Below are 20972 nucleotides of genomic sequence, written 5' to 3'. Positions count from 1 at the left end.
AACCCAGTTCTTTCCTTACTCTGGATTGCAGGGAATACGGTTCGGACTGAGGAAGGTTTCTCATCCTCACCAGTGGGACGTTCTGGATGGGACACACTAGATGCCAGGAGCACCCACCCAGATGTGACGACCGAAAATGTCTCCCGACATCTGCATCTGTCCCCCAGGGCACAGAAGTATCCCAGTGGAGAGCCACGGATTTAGAAGTCTGGAACCTCTTCAGAATGGCGCTCTAACTCTAGTTTCTTCCTTCAGCTGCACTCCTCCTGTGACATGATTCTACATCCACCTGCTACTGTGCCCTCTTCTCTCTCAAACACACTTCCTGTTCTATCCTCCTAGCCCGAGACAGTTTCCAGAACTGATCGCAAACATCCAGACGTGTCTGATCAGCGGTAAGTCCACTGCTAATTCTAGTACTACACCTGCAGTTACTGAAATTTAAAATTACACTAGCTTTTTGGTGGCCACCTAACACTGTTGATTCAAATTAGGTTCAGTAAAATTAAAATTCTTGGGTCCTTTGCATGTTAGCCTACCAAATAATAACATTTGTCAGCTTGGATCTGTTAAACAACAGCCTTTAAACACAACCCATCAACTGGTTCCTAATTCATCCAGTTGTACTTGGATCCAGCCCTGCTAGCAATGCAATCCCATGGCTTCCAACCTCAGTCAGTGCTACCACAATCACAGAGAACACTTCTATGTAAAGCCTGCAGTTCATCCTTTAACAGCATCAGTATAAACAGGTGACACACTGCCTTTAAAACCAGTGACCTCCCCAGTTGAGGTGCAGGCTGTCACAGCTCTGCCTCTGGCTGGGCTCCTGATGCCAGGCCACAGGACATGCACCGTGAAACACCACTCAGGGGCATCCTGGTCAATCACTGCCTTAGAGCCACAGAAACAAGTCCAATGCCACCACCCCTGCTGGGGAAGAAAGGCGTGCCCTGTGCACTGTGCAGGAACAGGGAGCCAGGTTCCCAGCACGTCTACGACTGGGATAAAAAGGGGTGGGCGAGGGCCTGGGATGCTCTAGACCACAAGAGAACAAAACACACTATGTGGGCCTTGTTTGGATCCAGATTCAAACACGGTAGCTGTGAAAACACATTTTTGAGAGAGGAAGATCTGAATAAGGACCACATATATTAGACAGCAGTAAGAATTACAGTTAATTTGTTGATGGGATTACTGCATTCTTGTTAGTTTTTTTGAGATACACAGTGAAATAGAGAAGAAATGACATTAGTTTTTAGCTTTTGCTTTAAAATCATTTAGCTAAAACAACAAAACCCAGCAATTTAAGAATGACAAAACTTTGACAATCATAACATCTGGGGATAAGTGAGTTTCATCTATGTTTGAAAATTTTCGAGGGGAACCAAGATGGCGGCGTAGGTAGACACACTGCGCCTCCTCGCACAACCAGAACTGACAGAGAATCGAACAGCAAGGTGGACTGACACCAAGGAAACAGAATATAATCATTCATCCAGACTGGTAGGAGGGGCGGAGACGGGCACCGGGGTGGAGAGGACTCGCGTGGCTGTGGCGGGACTGAGACTGGCGGAGTGTGGGACAAATGGCGCAGGCAGTCGGAGCACTAGCAGACCCTGCGGCCCCACATTTGCACAGATAAACCCAGAGGGCCGGACTCAGAATGGCGGAGAGTGGGGCAGGCAGAGTGGCGGGTAGCACCCTGCGGCCCCACATTCGCCCACAGATAAATCGGACGAACGGCGGGCAGCGAAGCAGACCGCTGCACAACCCAGGGCTCCAGCTCGGGGAAATAAAGCCTCAAACCTCTGATTGAAAGCGCCCCTGGGGGTTGGGGCGGCAGCAGGAGAGACTCCCAGCCTCACAGGAGAGGTTGTTGGAGAGACCCACAGGGGCCTAGAGTGTGCACAGGCCCACTTACTCGGGAACCAGCACCAGAGTGGCCCAGTTTGATTGTGGGTATCGGAGTGGAAGATTGAAATCCGGAGGAGAGGGAGGCGGCCGCCATTGCTCCCACTCGGCCCCTCCCCCACGTACAGCGTCACAGCGCAGCGACCAGCATTACCCCGCCCCGGTGAACACCTAAGGCTCTGCCCCTTAAAGTAACAGATGCGCCAAGACAAACAAACAAACAAAAAAATGGCCCAAATGACAGAACACTTCAAAGCTCCTGAAAAAATACAACTAAGCGACGAAGAGATAGCCAACCTATCGGATGCACAGTTCAAAGCACTGGTTATCAATATGCTCACAGACTTGGTTGAATCTATTCGAAAAACAGATGAAAAAATGAAGCCTATGCTAAGAGAAACAAAGGAAAATGTACAGGGAACCAATAGTGATGAGAAGGAAACTGGGACTCAAATCAACGGTGTGGACCAGAAGGAAGAAACAAACATCCAACCAGAAAAGAATGAAGAAACAAGAACTTGGAAAAATGAGGAGAGGCTTAGGAACCCCCAGGACATCTTGAAACGTTCCAACATCCGAATTATAGGGGTGCCAGAAGGAAAAGAGGAAGAACAAAAAATTGAAAACTTATTTGAACAAATAATGGAGAACTTCCCCGATCTGGCAAAGGAAATAGACTTCTGGGAAGTCCAGGAAGCTCAGAGAGTCCCAAAGAAGCTGGACCCAAGGAGGAACACAACAAGGCACATCATAATTACATTACCCAAGATTAAACGCAAGGACCTACATCCAAGATTACTGTATCCAGCAAAGCTATCATTTAGAATGGAAGGGAAGATAAAGTGCTTCTCAGATAAGGTCAAGTTAAAGAAGCTCATCATCACCAAGCCCTTATTATATGAAATGTTAAAGGGAGTTACCTAAGAAAAAGAAGATCAAAAATAGGAACTAAGGGAGTGGGAGGGGGAGAGGGTGGTAAAGGTACAGAGAATAAGTAGCATAGATGATAGGTGGAAAATAGACAGGGGGAGGGTAAAAATAGTGTAGGAAATGTAGAAGCCAAAGAACTTATAAGTATGACCCATGGACATGAACTATGGGGGGGAATGTGGGAGGGAGGGGGGTGGGCAGGATGGAGTGGAGTGGGGGGGGAAATGGGACAACTGTAATAGCATAATCAATAAATATATTTAAAAAAAAGAAAAGAAAATTTTCTTATTCAAAATGTTTAAAGTGAAAATAAGTTATAATGACTAAGCAAATATTATGAAATATAAAATAAACCTATTTTTATAAAAATTCTGATGCTCTAGGAAAAATAAGGAATTTGACTCCATAAATATTGTAGGTAATTAATTAGCATGAGAAGCTAAGAACCGTGTGCTTCCCCTGAACGAGCAAGTGTGTGGCGAGAAGTGAGACAAGGAGGCAGGAAAGGCCAGAACGGGCTAAATGCTCCGGTGCCCCGCGGAAGACACCGCATTTTCTCACGGCCTGTCTGTAACAGGAAGCGGCCACTATCTACTTCACAGGCCTCTGCGGTTCCTACGCGTCTCTGTTCTGTGAGAGCGGAGGCCACAACTAGGGCACCTGAGGATAAATGCCGCTTCCTGCCTGCAGATACCCTCACGCTTGCGCCTCCAGGAGATGATGGCCTGACAGGCAGACACTCCTGCCTCCAGCAGAACACAGCACAGCCCGACACCACCAGCGTGCATGCTACAGCCCACATGCACGTGAAGGACACGAAGCACGGTCTGTAGAAAAGGATGGCACTGTGCAGCGTCTACAGCTCTATTCTGAAACACAACAGTGCCAGAAGTTCGAAGCATTTCTGACGATCTGTGACCAAGTGAAGATACATGAAATTTTGAAATGCCTCCTTGTTCAAAGAAAACAACCATGTTCCTGAACTAAGCCCCAATATTATAATATTAAAAAGAAAATCCAAGAAAATGATAAAACTTGCTTTTATAACCTGCTTCTAAAACCTGCACATTCTTCAAGTATGTGAGATATTAAAAGAAGTTTCTAAATTTTAATAAAGGTAATGTATCACACAAATGGTACACACAAATTGGTGGACTACCTCTTACTGTATTTACAGTAGCCGTCACATCAAAGTAAATACTCAGACTACGGCAACAGATTCAAAGAAGCTTCCTACAATTAAAATGCTCCTACTTATACTTTTCAACCATACCAAAAACTGAATTCACAGTACTCAAACTTATTTCGATGAAAGTAAGTTCAAGGAACTTATGTACAATTAAAAATCGTCAAATCTCTACTGTAGTACTGCGTTGGCCAACACACACGTGCAGATTTTAAAGCAGGTGGTTTTCTGAGTTCTCCCATGCCCTGAGCAGGGGTGTCCAACCCACGGCCCAGGATAGCTCTTAACGCGGCCTGACACAAGATCGTAAATTTACTTAAAACCTTTTATTTGCTCATCAGTTTTCATTAGTGTTTGTGTATTTAATGTGTGGCCCAAGACAACTCTTCTTCTTCCAGTGTGGCCCAGAGAAGCCACAAGGTTGGACACTCCTGCCAGAGCTTTCCACATCTTCCACGAGACACGGAGGGGGCCGGCCCAGAGGTGGAAAGAGGGGTGACAGCAGCAACCTGAATGTCACCGCCTCACCACCGGATCTGACAAACTAAATGCCCGCAGTCTGGGGGCAGGTGACTGCGGGCGAGCTGAAGCTCTATCCACCTTTGGTGCCTTCTGACAGCACTTCCTGTTTCCCTGCCGGCATCACCCACTGCCCAGAGCAGCCCGGAGCGTCTCCTGGTGCCAGGCAAGGGAGAAACAAAAGGTAAGCGCAGACATCAGCAGCGGGGCTTTGGATGAGGGGCATGTTTAGGAGGGTTTCCAACAGCACAGCTTTAGAAGAGGGACAACATGCACGCAGGGCAAAGTGACACTGAGAACGGCGCACTGCCTGGTGGAGAGGTTCTCGGGCTGTGACTGCAGAAGAGAACGACCGTGACAAGCAGCAGTCACTGAGGCAGACTGTCATCTAACATTACCGAAACAGTCCATTCACCAGACAATGCCTGCAACCCCTATTCGAGAACCTTCCGCACAGTTAAGTGAATATCCCACGCTAACACATACGTATATGGACTCACAAAAAGGTCATTCTGGAAAAAGTTCTATAATTAATGGACTATGTCATAGTCAAAAACTCAAAGACACAGAAATATAGATAAGTACTAAGTTGCATGAAATGCAAACCTCAAAGTCACTAATTGTTTTATATAAAAAGTTATTATTATTCATAAAATCTCACTTAAGCATACTTTGAGGATATTACCAGTTCTAGATATAATTGCACACAAAATAAAAACAGCAACAAATGTTTTACTTTCAATATAAGATATGGAATGAGGAATCAACCTAAAGCATACAATCCTAACCCTAAACACATTGTTGGAACCCTCCCCTCACCCACAAATAACACCCACTGATACATGGTTAGGCAGACGGTCGCGCGTCTCCGTGCTGAGATGAACAGGGAAGGCACTCCGCTACGGCACACAGAACAGGGCGAAGGCAGAAAAAGCAAACACTGGCGCTGGCACAGCCCAAACGGCACGAGCACCCACAGCACCCAGGCACACCGCCTAAACGGGTCACCGTGCTAGGTGCTTTCTGCACCTTACCTACTTCCACCCAGCGACCTGGGGGCAGGGACTGGGCCTGTCCTGCGGTGCGCCAGAGGGCCTGCTCAGGCAATTCTGACTCACAAAGCCACGTGGGGTTTTTTGCAGCCACACTTTTAACCACCGAGGGACACCTCCTTTTACCCTGGTATATAAACACAGGGCTGCAACACTGCCAGGCCCAGCAATGCGGCAGGAGACTAAACCATCAGTAACCTTTCTACTACGTGGCAGATAATACGAAATAAACACTCTCTTCAATACACTGCAGAGTTCCTTTAAGAAGAGAGAAGCCCAAGAGGAAGCCAGGAAGACGAAGGTCTGGGACAGACACCTCAGTTCCCACGCCTGAGCATCTGGAGGACACGGTAAGGGAGCCACCACAGAATCAGCAGTTGGACTGAAGACAGAGCTAGGTGTAAAAAGTCAAACTGTAAACTGTCCAAATAGAACATGGAACATGTTCACCAAACAAGAGAAAAGACTGGTAAACCCACCATTTCAAATGTTTTAAGATCCATGTGACAAAAGACACTGTAAAAAGTGAAAAACCACAAACAAAAAGACATTTGCAAAATACAAAAGGTATGAAAGATTAGTATTCATGATTTATAATAATCCCTACAAATAAACCAGAAAATGACAAGGATTTTTCCAAACAAAATCACTGGAAAAAAGATGGACAAAATACATAAATGGGCAATTCAAAGAGAAAATCATGACCATAAACATAAGAAGACACATTCACGCTCTGGAACCAAGGCAACATAAGTAACTGTTAGTCCACGCGTCCCAGCGTGTAGACAGGGCTGACGGCAGTGAGGCCCTGGGAAACCCTGAAGTCTGCGATGGGAGTCGTATGACCACCTCAAGAGCGACCCGGCAGAGCCTGGGAGATCCCAGTCTATGCGTGGCCAGCGACCTGGATGCTACCTCCCAGGGATTCATACTGAAATGTGTCACTAGCACAGAAGGAAGCGCAGACAGAGGTGTTCATTAAATCCACATTTCTAACCGTGGAAAAACATAAAATGACCTGGTCACAAGTAGATAAGAGTCAAGGTAATAATCTATGGTTCATTTGGACAATGGAATACTACAGAACTGTTAAAATGAATGGACTATTATATACTTACCAATGTCAAGTTAGTAGGTATTTCCTGAGCGGGAGAAAGGAGGCGGTAAAGCAGAAAAAGCCCATGGCTTGCTGCATCTGAAACTACTAACCCCTCCCACTTACTGGGCCTCACCCCACCAACAGGAATGCAGACCCTCCTGACCCCTCGCTGACTTGGGGAGCGGAGGAAACGCAGGCTAGCTGCAGCATTCCAACCCCAGAGACTCGGGCAGGCGGGCAGGCAGGCAGGTGGGTGAGGCCCCGGTCAGCAAGCTTGCTGCCCAGGGAGAGCCAGATCCCCATAGGACCCACCCACAACCAAGAACCCTCCAAGGACACAGGCTGAGAAGAACCATGAGGCTACTGGAAACTCGTCGGGGTTCTTGAGGACCAAGGTTCTCTGCATTTTTCCAGTAGTAATTCTCAAGAAACGGAAAGGGAGGAAAGGGAGAAAACTGTCCACAAGGGAGTAAAATAAAAACCAACACCTGGGTCGGGTTTCCAAAGCTGGGACACAAATTGGCTCAAAGATAAAGCTCACTTCCTTCTCATGCTTTGGAATTATATTAAAAATTCACTGTATTTTTCGGACCATCAGACGCACCCAGGTTTTAGAGGAAAATTGGAAAAAAAATTTAATAACATAAATACCACCCCCCCACCCCCCGCTCCGCAAGCCAGGTAAGCTACATTCGGATGGAGCAGGCCCTCCATCACCTCGCTGTGGCAGGGTAGCAGGGACCCAGGAGTAGCAGCAGTTTTTTAGTATCTACATGAGCACAGTTCCAAGGCAGTAACTGTTAAGTACGTATACTAGGTCAGCTGCAGTCAGTACCCATCTGCCCCCTGATCTCAGGACAATGGTCCCATCATACTTAATTACAGGCCCCTTTAAAAAAATAGAGGATCGACTCCACCATTAAACCACTTCAACTGCCAAGAGAGATGAGCGAGCGGGTCAACGAGGCAGACCAGGACAGAGGAGGGACAGACTGGCAGCACCGCGAAGGAGAGGGAGGCAGGCAGGGCCTCCGTGGCCCTGCACGAGTGGGCAACAGAAAACCACAGCCATCTCCGGAAGAGCAGCCCTACAGGGCGAAGGGTCCGAAGGGTTAGAAAGTGTCAGAGGGCAAAGTTCTGCAGGTGACACTTCTTTCAATAAGCACTCCCTGCAACGGACTGCTGTGCTGCCTGCCTGCTCTCCCTTGCCAGCTGGGCCAGTTCCTGTGCTGCCGCCAGCCCAGAACACTCAGGCGCTCAGCACCACTCCTTCTCAGGCCTCCTCCGTGCCCACCTCCCACAGCCACCCTGCATCCTCTACCCCATTCCTCTCCGCTGTCTGTGTTAAAAACTTCTACCTGGAAATTCACAAGCACCTCAATTTCAGGATATCTCAAAGACAGCTTTCTATTTCCCCACCCAAATCTAATCTACCACTTAGATACTTTTTCCTTAAATTCTGGTTGTAAGAGTTCCACCACCTACCTAAGTGGCCAAGTACAAACCTGGGTTTACCCGGATTGCTCCTCATCACCCTCCAAGTCCCTAACTTCCACTCTTTCTCTCCTTCCACATAAGCTGTTCCTACAGCTCTGGCTTCATCTCTGGAGACAACGGCCTTCAGCCCTGTTCTCCCTCCGTGCCTCAGACCGACGCCAGGGAGGTCTTGCTGAACTCTCATCTGGAACCTTAACTTGGCTTACAAGGCCAATAAGGAACTGGCCCTGGTCAACAGCCCCAGCTTCCTGACAGCCTCTGGCTCCTCAGCCCAGGCAGACGAGCACACACGTCTGTGTGAGAGATGCACAGACACCCTACTTCAGTCCTAGGTCATGCTGCGAACAAATGAACCCAAGACCCCAGAGGCTTACGACACAGTTTCAATTCTTGTTCAGGAAAATATCTCATTCCGTGGGCAGCTGGGACCCTGTTCCATTATTCTCAATTCTGGTACCAAAGGGGAAAGCGTCAGCCCCAGCCTGGGACACACTAACTTGTGGAAGAGGGAAGAACCCTGGAATGGGGCTCGAAGCTGCTGCTCAGGGTGGCACGTGTCACTGCCAACCTGATGCCACAAAGCAAGGACCTAGGCGCCACACACAGGGAGGAGCCGTGACTTGTAGTTTGGGAGCAGTAAATACTTGTTCCATAGATATCAAGGAATTGTTAGCAACAATCAAGAATTTCCTGATGAAATTCAAACATCACGGGTAGGGGGATCGAGGCTAATGTGGAAACAAAACTTTGTGAAATTAAATTAACAGCCCAGGAAGTTATGAGAACGAACAGGTTTAATCTGTTGAATTTTAAAGGTCCGAGGCAACAGCCACAGCGAAGACAAGGAGGGCGGCCCTGAGAGGACACCTATCAAGAGGACGCAGTGCGGGTGGATGCTGGCTGGGCACAACACCACTCAGAATCACAGCCGTGTCCGCAGAAAGGGGTCTGAACACAGCAGGGGAGGGCCTGGGGCGAGGCCTGACCAGCTCCTGCTCTGGCGCTGGGACGGGCGCTGGGACGGCTAATCCCTCTGGCCCTCATTCCTACTCCAACTTGTGCTTGCCACACACTCTGCACACTCAGGAAGTAAAATATGGCCTGTGCCACGCTGATACAAAACACAGGACCATCTTCTCAAGTATAAAAGATAACGTTACAATAATAGGGCTTTACAAAGTCAAGATGAAAATCAATATTCAAGGACACATCTGCACACAAAACCTACGTATATACACATAACGTATGATGTAAATACAACCAAGTAATTCGCATTAATCTTACAGGCTTGTGGTTCTTCCTGAAAATTAAGCTCTACGTCGCTCCGTGTTTTCGTAGGGAACTTCCAAACACTGCTTGCATTGCAGTGATCTCACAGTTGCAAATTCCACAGGCAGAGTGGCTTCGGAGGATGCTGTCAGACCACCTGGGTTCGAACGACTGCCCCCCTCTGCACCCCCTTGAGTAAGTTATCGACCTCCCAGTGCCCCGGCGTCTTCACTCACATCTGCGAAGGGCACAAACAGCAAACCGCACAGGCCTGCTATAAGCACTAAGCGGCAATGCACACAAGGCACCTACGCCAAGGTCAGCGTGCAGGGAGCGTGGGCGCACAAATACTCCGGTGGCGACAGTCTGCCATGTCTTTTCCCCACATGGCTCTCTGGCTCTGGTAGTGCTTAACTGTCTTTAACTTCATTTGAAACAATTTTGTTTGACTGTATCGTGACAGCTGTCATATCAGTGTGCATTAAAAAAAAACATCAAAACTGGCGAATTTTTGTGCAGCCATTTTAACACTGAAGATGGAAGGAAATACATGACATTTTTGGCATATTACGCTTTTCTATTTCAAGAAAGGTAAAAACGCAACTGAAACACAAAGAAAGATTTGTGTATGGAGAAGGTAGTGTGACTAATCGAAAGTGTCAGATATGGTCTGTGACGTTTCTTAGTACTGTTGACATTCTGGCCTACTAATCCTTTGCTGTGGGGCTGTCCAACGCTTTGGAAGATGGTTAGCAGCACCCCTGGCCTCTACCCTCTGGAAGCCAATAGCAGGAGACAGTCGACATACTCAAAATACCGAAATAAATGAAGTTACTGGTCAAAGTGAAAAAATGTATCTTTTATCTTAGGGAAAAAAATGTAAAGACTTTTTGGCCAACCCAGGATTAAGTGTAACAATTACCAGAATAACCTACATAGCTTTTAAAAACTGAACTCCTGACAGACACACCGCTGGTTAAGAAACACAATTCAGTAGTGGCTAAAAGCACAAATACTCAATAACCAGACACAACTAAACATACATTCAAACTTCAAGCATTTTCCAAATATTTTAAAATACGCATATTATTTTCACAACAGAAAAAATAAATTTTTAAGCGTATAACCTTGCTACAGTGAGGTAAACATAACATCAAAAATATTTTTAATGCTTTTCCAGACTTACTGGCTTTTAAAATTTTTTTTAACTTGATTTGAGAGAGAGAAACACCGATTTGTTTTTCCACTTGCTGATGCATTCACTGTTGATTCTCGTCTGTGGCTGACCAGGGATCGAACCTGCAACCCTGGAGTAGCAGGACGAGGCGCTAACCAGCTGAGCTACCCTGCCAGGGCCCCAGGTTTACTGGTCTCAATTTTACTGTCCTTGACATTCCCCAAAGTAACAACTTCTTAAGGGTAATAATAAAAATAACGTTTTAAAACTGAAATCAAGTTTGGCATAAAACATATTAACTGTACCATGAACTCAACAAGGTCACCTTTGCCAAACTTGAATTAAAAACACATTGTAAAATGCTCAGTCCCAGACGGAAGAAGTGGTGAGAACACTGTCCATGGTACTCTGGGAAGGCTCCTCCTGTTGAAGGAGTAAGCAGAGGCTCAGCTGACCTACAAAGGAGTCATTTATAACTTCACTTACTCAGCAGTTAAGATTTCTTGTCTGTAGTTTATCATCCTGATAAATTAAAACAATGTTTATTAATAAACATATTTCACTAAGTGGTCGAAATCACCAAAGTAACTTGTAATGCTAGCCGTGAACAGGAAATGGTCACCAAAAATTCAAAATGAACTCACACCTGACCATGAATTAATACAATATTTGTCGCAAAACAAGTTGCCACCAAGTGGCTAAATTAATGTTAAGATTTGCAAATCTTACACATCAACTACTCAATATTCTAACACTTGTTTTTACCACATGCATTTTAAAAAGTAATACATTCGGATATTATCTTGAAGTATTAAAATTCCTTCTTGTGTACGGCAGGTTTTAGCACATACATATTATTCGTCTGTGCCTGCCTGTCTGTCTTTCACTCTGGAAATACGGTGTAGCTAACCAAAAATAACAGAAAAAAGACATCCTCACGCAGCCCACAGCCGGCAGGGTTCAGAGGTTGCATGTGGGGAGGGGAGACCGCAAGGTCAGACAAGGGGCTGAGGACACAGCCCACGGCAAGCACGTCCCCCTACACCCCATCGCCTGGAACCCATCAGACACCTCTGTTCTCTGCACAAGAAGCTGACCCACGAGTAGGAGCGGCCTAGGTTGTATCCTGAGTTGCTCAGAGTAATACAACTTCACAGTCACCGCGTCCAGTAGGCTGTGACCAGTAGTCTTCGACGACAAAACATACCATAACGCTCGCATCTTACTACTGACAAGTAAGAAACTAAAGCAGGTACTAATAATATAGGAAATAATGAAATATATTACAATAACTAAAATAACAAATCGATATACACTGGCATCTACCTTTCCTCACAATGTTGGATGTTACATGTGCTAACTTTTTACCCCTGGTTGGAAAATACCATAAAACAGACTTTAATATCTGCGTTAGAATATTCTTTTAATCTGCCCAAACAAAAATTCTTAAAACCCACCGCTAAAGACCCTGGGCAGCAGCTCATGAGCTGGAGCCCACGCGCCCTGAGTCCCCTGGACGCTGCCGGGTCACTGCGAGGCCTGCACGTCTCACACTGCTGCTCGGGCAGTGCCCCTCAGCCTCGCCGGGCTGGCATCTGCGCCGACGGCCAGGCAAGGGGTAAACGGACTAGGGCTGCGCCCCAAAGCTCTGGGTGTCTCCAGAAGAAGCCTCTGAGCAGCTGGGAGTGAACGAGCGCTTTTTCCAAAGACACCTCCATGTTTACCCAAGAGAACTGCTGACGAACTACCGTTCTGGGTATCCGGCGGGCCCTTTCTCAAAAATGAATGAAGAAAGCCTGTACCTTCGAGTGCTGTCAGTGATAACATCTGAGCTTTGGTAGGAAATTGAATTTTTGAAAACTTGTATCCACCACCGAGAGCTTCCGAATACTTAAGATTTTTCAGATCAGTGGGGACATTAACAAATGTGACATTCCGATATTGTTTAAAGACACACATCAACATTTGAAAATCCATATAAATCACACATGGCCAACACACAATGGCACAATACCATGCATGGGCGAAAAACCTGTTCAAAGTACAAGACAGACAAACGGACTGCAATATAACACAATATGAAACATAGTTAAGAATCTCCCAGAGGAGAATTTGCACCAGAAATGAAAATAAAGCACTTGGGCTCAAACTAGAAATCACCATAAAATGGACTCTTACTTTTACTGCCAGTGTCTCTTAAAAATAACCTCCCCAAGTTTTTTCCAACACAAAAACTCATTAATGTGAAAAATGTAATGTAATATAACCTAAGGGCCCATTAAAGAGGTCACGTGAAATCATGACATACTTTACAAGCATCCTTCTAGAAGTCTGGAGCACGAGAAACTTGCTGAGACAGTAATGTCACTGCCCACCCAAAAGTAACACATCGGCAAAGTACTCCCCAAACGGCACTCACACGCATTTGAAGAGCGCACCGGCGACAGCTGGCAGGGTGCATCAGCCAGTGGTCACGGTGTTGCTCCCACTCACATTCCCACTAAGAGGGAACCAGATTCAGAGCAAGAGAGGACCAGCAATCTCAAGTCCTGGGACCAAAAACTGGCAACAGTGGCATAAAAAGACATTGTAACATAGAGACTTTATTGGTTCTCCTGTGAAAAATCGGGAAATGCCAAGAGAATGATAAGTAGGTCACCGTGGAGAGTACCAGTACTAGCAAACAAGGGTGAAGAGAAAGTACATTTTTGGCAGGAACAACCAGGTTAAGTTTGCAAGGAGCAGAAGTCTGACTTTCCTCTCAGCAGAACAGGTATGAGCCCAAGCGACAGAGAACCACAAGCTGTGATTCCGAATAAAAGAAGCCGACTGGACTGCTCGTGACCAGGACAGCACCAGACAACAGGGACAGGTGAGCACTGGTTCATGGGCCCTAATTCTGGGGTCCCACACTCTGCTACCATGAAAAACAATGAAACCTTCAGGTGGAGTTTTTGGAAGCAAGACAAAACCTCACCTGGCACAGTTTTCACTACACAGGGTGGCCGAGTGAGGCACCCTCTTTGTCTGCTTCTGCCCTGCCAAACAGGACACGGTTTTAGAAACACGGGAAAATGCCCAGTGCCCCGTGAGAACGGCCTCGTCCAGTCCGCCTACGTCACCTGGGTACTAGTGTCGCTAGTAAACTTGAGGTGCAAACCTTCAGACCCCTAAAAGAACAACAGTTTGAAGCAGGCTAATCTTGTCCACACCTAGCATTAGTGGGGACGACCCCAGTGCGCGCCTCCCGTCCTGGCTGAATCATTCATCGCAAGACTGTCCCACAGGTCCCCTAACTATCATGACAGCAGTGAGGCAGCAGAGCATGCAGACTGAACCTACAGACACAACCATGCGAATGAGTGTGACAAAGCTCACGTCTCATTTTCTGTAAGCAACACAACTTCATTGTCCTTAATTTATCATAGATTTCTTTTGAGTAAAAGTACAGAAATGTTGGCTAGTTTCCAGTCAGAGCAAACTATTCACCCTCAGCGCCTCTAAGTAACTTCTCCCACGACACACATTTATAGCAAGTATGAAACATCAGAGCACCCTCCTCTTGGGAAATCAACTCATCCTGGGAAAACACCCTCCTGGTCTCCAAATGATCTACTCCCACCTGCGCTTACTTTCACCTTACCAAACGCAGCCACACTCTGAGTTCAATCACAATGGTTTGGGTCAGTCGGGTGGGCCACAGGGTGAGTGAGGTTCCAGGTCCCACTGCTGCTGGGACAGACCCTCACCCGACACACATCTGCAGCACCTGCGGCTCGCGCACAGGCACGGTCCAGCTCTGACAGCACGCCCACGCCTGCTGCCACCTCCTACGTGTGGGGACACCGACTGGAAGCCCCCCACGGTGTCCAGACCCTGCCAGGCTGTGCGAGTTGGCGCACAGGCAGGGCCAGGCCCCGCACTAGTTAATGGGCCTGTGGCACTCGGCACACTGCTCACTACCGAACTTACAAGTGTGCGTGGCGGTCAGACAGGTCTCCATCCCTGCTGCAGGGCACGAAGATGAACGTGTACCCCCTAAAAGAATTAGCAGACTTTTGAACAAAAACCAACACTATACCTCACTTGAACATAACTTACAATTAAAGGGTCGGTTTAGTTTTATGTTCCCTAAACATTACTTGCATGTCCATTTTACTTATAATAAAGGAAAACAGGTTTCTATCAAAATAATTGTATTATTTATTAGTATTTTCTGACATCGTGCCAGAGTTCATGTCTGAACTCATTTATAAACAAATTAACCAATGCCACCAGAGTTAGCGACCAGCACTGAGTAATAACACTTTACACACCGCAACTGCTAAGTTAAATCCTGAAAGACTTAAGCTTCCCACCAGTTTGGTTCCATATCCTGAACTTCTATGATTCATATTTTCTCAAGAACATGAAAAAACTACTACTGCTGCTATTCTACCATTAACCAAATCCAAAATTTGATGGTTCCAGAAAAGCCTGTAGTTACATTTACACTGCATCATCTACAAATTGCATCAGGTAAAATTCTTTTCATTGGCAAGAAGACAGCAAATTTACCGAGGTTAGGCAAGGTCTTCACCTCAGACTCGCCAGCACACCCCCGTACAAACAGAAACCTCGACCAGTTATTCCAGGAATCAAAGGTCACAACCACCGCTGAGGCTCAAGTTATAAAAACAAACAGAAACAGGGGCAGATAGGCCTACAAATACTACAACACACCACAGGCAACTACCTCCCCGTACACCCGTCACCAGGGAACCAGACCTTCCAAAGCACGAAGGTGTAGTGACACAACTGCCGGTTTCAAAGTGGTTTCAAGCGCAGGCCAGCTGGAGGACCGCGCCGAGCTACACCCTGCACTCGGTGTGGAGCACAGGCCCGCCCCGAGTGGCGCACTCACTCACCAGACTCGACCAGAGGCCTTCGCGCCCCGCCTCTGCTGACAGGCCAGAGGTTAAGTTTCACACACACCTATGGGCAACGTGAGTCACCACATTACTTCTCAAGATCAACCAAGTATTAAAACAACACACGCCCCGTGAATAAAGTACATGTGGGTGTCCACACAGATCTAGGTTATTTTTCCCAGCACTGCAAAAAAGGCAAGGATCTCCAGAAACAGCAAACAAAAGAAATGACGTTAAGAAATACAATATCTCATGAAGAGAAGTGGTCAACTACCTGCCTAGCATAGTTTTTGCATTTAGTTGTAACCTTTCTACAAAAGAGACTTGAAAACAAAGTCTTAACACGTAATAGCCTAACCCACAATTTCACTGTTTTATAGGATTCTGTCAGTGCACGAAGAAAGCAATATTCAGTATGTTCTCTCCACGAGATATTCACTGACACCTGCCATATGACAGACGTCTGCCTGTTTTTAGAAACAGGACTCCGAACTCGCGCCCTCACACTCGATGAGGGACAGACACAGGTAAACTGCGGGCTCCACCGGCAAGAGGGTGAACACAGAACCCTCTTCCGAGGAGGTGATGGGAAATACAGACTGGCAATAAGCACTCTCCCATTATAAATATTAGAAATCCCTAACAGAAGTAAAGCCTTAGCATTAAAAACAAGAAAAGGACAGGACTAAGCAGCTTTAAGAAGTCTGTGTCACTACGAAGCTTGCATTAAGAGTCCAGTTCCCCACAATGGCGAAGACAACAATCCAGCTTTCAGTCAGTCTCCCAGCGACGCAATGTCAACGCTGAGTTTAGATCACGAATTTTCATTTGAAATTTCAAAAGCCTCCAGGACTGAAGTGAGGCAGGGGTTGGAACCCTTGCAATGATAAAACACTACCTGCTTCCTTTCACACACAAATGTCAGTATGAAGGAGGAAAAGCAAACGTAAAGAGGCTATTTTTGAAACATTCTGACTTTCTTAAAAAGTAAATCTAATCCAAAAGCCAAGCCTCTCATCTTCCTGAAGAAAAACCACAGAATTATCAGTGCTTATCAAGGCTGCCTGAAACCACCAATCACGGATGATCAACAGAGCGATAAAACTTGATAACAGATACTGATCACTGAACCCGACAAAAAGGCAAACAAAAGAAAATAAACGACAACTACACACTCATACACACACACAAAGATTATCCAAATATATACATATAAGGCTTACTTCTTATTCCTACAAATCAAACTCCACAGTAACTTTGCTCGACATTTGGTGAATATAATAAAGGCCAGTACAGGGCTAGCATTCTTGTAGAAAACTAAGAAATATAATTTGTGATGGCCAAATAGAATAAAAATTCATCAAAATGGTAAAAAGTTTCAGACAAGTTTAGATAAAGCAAAATGAAACTGTTGGCCTTGAAATACTGATTCAGGGAATTACACAGAACAAGTTTACCTGCGTCATGATGAAGGACACAACACGTCTAATGCAAAACTTACTTCCAAGACCAGAATAAATAGTACGCAAAGGTTCTCCAGAACCCGTAATAGGAAGTGTGACCTAGATACTAAACAGCTAAGAAAGGAAAAATAACAACATGAACATTTAAAAACAACTTATTTCATCATGAAAAGCCCTCGGATACAGTCCTGGAGGCCATCTCTGAAAACGGAAATGTCCAGGTGTAAGTGGGGAGGAAAACTACTAAGTGAAATCATCATTTTCAAAAATAAGTGCTTCAGCCTTCGCTGTGTTTCAACACGCAGAGCAGCGGGGCAGGGGGGCTCTCCGCGGAACAGGCTGGTGTCACTTCAACCACCACCCTCGTCCGAAGACAGAGAAAAAGGGGAAACTGGCTGCTTAAAACAGAACTTAGCGAAATCAATTAACTATGATTTGCTATGATTCAGGATTTTTTTAAACACCACTCAATCTCAACTTAATACCCTAAAGAGTGAACTGAATTATCTACTACTAAGCTGAAGAAATATTCCTTTTCCCAACCGGACTTGGGAAATCTCTCAAAAAACAATTATAAATAGGCCCATTCAAACAGAAAAACAACACAACTACGCACCACGATAATATTTTGCGTCCGCATTTTTGACCCAGAGACGAGGATAATGAACTCGTTATTCTGGAAGACAGCCCGAGCCTGAGGGCTACACCACCGCACCCCCTTCCAGAAGACACGCGGGATGAGCACCTACCTGCGCGGGAGTGTGCTCACGGGCATGTGACTCCCCAAGGGGTCCCTTCGCACACCAGTGTCCGGACTGCAAGGTGAACCCAATAACCGACAGCGGGGTTCTGGCCTGATACCCCGTCCTAAGTGAAAGTACTGTAAATTGAAAATGCATTTAATGCATCCAACCTGCCAAACACCACAGCTTAGCGCAGCCTACCTTAAACGTGCTCAGAACACAATAACCACACACACACACACACACACACACACACACACACACACACACACACACACCAGCAACGCTGCCAACGCAGTGCGGGGGGCGGGGGTGGTCAGGAAGCAGGGGTGTGGGCTCCTGCCCCGGCCTGCCCCCCGCCCGGCATCACAGAGGGGCCGGAAAAGACCAAACTCGCAGGACCATACTGCCCCCTGTACCCACCCCCCGCACCCCGCTGTAGCTCCATCACGAAGCCTGAACCCCCTCAGTGGGAGCCTGGGCGACAAGCTGACCTAGGAAGGCCGAGGAATGGAGCCCTTCCCGCCGCAGGGAAGGCCACTCGGTTTAAACAGGTACCTGTCGTCCACTGCACTCAGAAATAGAAACTGGCGTTTCGGGATAAGGAAAGGAATCGGGTTTCACGAGAATGTTCAAATCTGCCAAATATGACTGGTGCTCCAGAGTTGGTATTTTAAGAAATAACACTCACTTTGAATCACTTATGGAAACAAATAAAAAATGCATTCTATTAAAATACCGGCCTAAGAGGGCCCAACCCTGAGAAAGACGCGTCTGCTGTTAAACTTCATTCAGTAGCAACAACTCAGGAGAGGAACGCAACCCTGAACGCCTTCGTCCTGCAGCGATGGCCCGGGGTCCGTCACCCACACAGCCTCCCCTGTCCCCACCCACTGGGGCTCAGCCCATTTCCTAAAGCCCTGGTCGGACGCGCAGTGGTTCGGCTACGAACGACGACCATTGTCCCAGACCCGCAGCAAGCGCGACTTCCTCCTTTTCTCAGGAGGACGCCCCGGACGCCGCGCGGCCTGGGGCTGAAGGCGGCCCGCGCCCCCGCCCCCGGACCCCCGCCCCCGCCGCCCCGGACGCCGGGCCAGCCCGCGGGGGGAGGGGCGCTCCTCCTCCAACCTGAGCGGCAGGCAACCGGCGGGAGAAGCCCCTTTTTTTCCACTGGAGTTCAAGTCCGGGCCGCGTTATCAGCAAATCCGCACAATCAGAGCAACTTTCCTGGTATTTGCTTTGCTCTCCCGGCTGGCAACCCCTAAGTTTCCAAACCCACGAAGCAAAACACCGCCGGTCACATGCTCTCTCAAGTGACAAAGGTCCGTGTGGCCCACAGTCAGGGCGCCGCGAGCCCCGGGCCGCGACCGCGGAGAGAGGGGATAAAATAACGTGCGACCACGCCCTCCTCTCGCGGCACGACCCCGGGACGGCCTCCGCGCACACCCGGCCCCGCCCCCGGCCCCGGCCCCAGTCCTGGCCCGCGACCCCGGCCTCCGGACCCGGATCCCCGCAACCCGCCCGAGCCCGCGCCCCCGCCCCCGGCCCGAAACTCCCGCCCGCCCGCGCCCCTCCCAGGGCCCGCGCCCCCGACCCCGGCCTGCGACCCCAGGCCCGGCCAGCGACCCCCACTGGACCCGAGACCCCGACTCTGGCCCGCGACCCCGTACCCGGCCCAAGACCCCCACCTCCCGACCCAGATCCCGCCCCCGGGCCCCGACGTCCACCGGGCCCCACAGCTCCCGCCCGGCGGCCCTGGGCACAGGTGACCGCGCTCCACCCGCGCTGGCCCGCGCGGCCACCCCGGGGCGCGGGACGGGGGGCCCCGGGGGCAGGGACGGCCGGAGGCGAGGGTCCCTGAGGGGCGGGGGTCCGCCGGAGGGGGGGCGTCCTTGGAGGGGGCGGCGCGGGAGGGGGGAGGCCGGCGCCGGCCGCGCGCACCTCGGTGGGCTGGCTGATCTCGAACAGGTCCAGCCGGTTGGCGTTCCAGTGGTGGATGATGTCGGCCAGCTTCCGCCGCTCCTCGTCGCGGCAGCCCGTCGTCATCCTCGCGGCCGCGCTCCTCGGCCCGGGCGCCGCGGGGGTCGGGGCCGGGGGCGCGGACGCGGGTGGGGCCGGGCGGCACTGCGCGCCCACAGGTCCGCGGCCCGGCTCCCCGTGCTTGGCCGCCTTCGCGCCGCCGCCCCGCGTCCCTCGGTCCCCGCGGGCTCCTCGGCCGCTCGGGGTGCCTCCGCTTCCCGCTCGCGGCTCCGCGGGCGCCTCAGCCTCCTCAGCCGGCCCGCCCGCGTCAGCCCCGCCGGCCGGTGTGCGCCCCGAGCGCCCGCACGCGCCGCGCCGCCCCGCCCGCCGTGCGCGCACACGCGCCGCATGCCTGCGCCCGCGCACGCGCGCAGCCGCCGCCGCACCTCGGGCGGCCTCCGCTAGGTGCTGCTGCGCGCGCCGCGTCGCACCGCCGCGCGGCCCGCCCGCGCAGCCACGGGGGGCTCGGCCCGGTGCGGCGGGGCTGGGTTCCCACGGCAGCACGCTCAGGCCAAAGGAGCTGGGTCCCAGGGGTGCTGGGTCCCAAAGGTGCTGGGTTCCAACTGGCAAGCCGGCGGGGCAGACCCGGCGCAGAGACCCGCGTCCGCGCGTGCGGAGTCGTGCGCCTGGCCACGATGACCGCCGCGGGAGGCCGGCGCTGCCCTCCTTCCCGCCGGGCCCCGGGGGGTCTCCCGATTGTTCCTGTGTCTCTTCAGGGCGACTCGCTTGCTGTGGGGTGGGACCGCAGCCGATTTTCCGAGGCGGCCTTCCTCCGAGGAGGGTAAATCACCGCGCCTTGGGTGTCAGCAGTCTTGTTTTGAGTTCCTCCCGGGTCTTTCCAGGCCTCCCGGTGGTTGCGGAGTCCTCGGCTTTGCCCTGATTCCTCCGGCGGGGGCTGCTCAGAACACCCGGCTTCTCAAACTGTATCCACAAGGCTGCACGGGCAAACCACAGACCGCAGAGCTAAAATAACAAATAATGGGGGGGGGGGGGGGTTCCGTTTACGCCACAGGACAGTGCAAAAGCCTGTACGTGCCCCAAGGAATGGACAGACCCAACATTAATCGCCAGTGCAAGTTCTGTATATTTGAGAGATATTTGTTTCCTTGGGTGTTTTTAATTTTTCCTTCCTCCCCCCCAAAAAAATTGACTGCAGAGCACAGTCGCACAGGCTGACCCCCATGCACCGCTCAT

General features: G+C 49.5%; 1 protein-coding gene across 10 annotated transcripts in view; it reads right to left on the bottom strand.

Moving 5' to 3' along the window:
* Positions 1–20102, bottom strand: part of AFDN (afadin, adherens junction formation factor) — a 108692-nt gene extending 88590 nt beyond the window's left edge. For 7 of the 10 annotated variants that reach the window (XM_053914316.1, XM_053914326.1, XM_053914323.1 and 4 more), the window contains exon 1: positions 19701–20102. In XM_053914316.1, the coding sequence (XP_053770291.1) occupies positions 19701–19805 (105 nt within the window). In that variant the 5' untranslated portion in view covers positions 19806–20102. Of the gene's footprint in view, positions 1–15410; positions 15532–18887; positions 19111–19700 lie in introns of those variants that run through there. The other 3 variants (XM_053914321.2, XM_053914319.2, XM_053914320.2) reach the window with 3 other exon arrangements.
* Between the last annotated feature and the right edge of the window lie 870 nt (positions 20103–20972).

This window comes from Desmodus rotundus, chromosome 11 (genome assembly GCF_022682495.2).
Source record: "Desmodus rotundus isolate HL8 chromosome 11, HLdesRot8A.1, whole genome shotgun sequence".
In the NCBI taxonomy this organism is placed as follows: domain Eukaryota; kingdom Metazoa; phylum Chordata; class Mammalia; order Chiroptera; family Phyllostomidae; genus Desmodus; species Desmodus rotundus.
The sequence above is the reverse complement of the archived record's forward strand: the minus strand, read 5'-3'. Positions and strand labels throughout refer to the sequence as shown.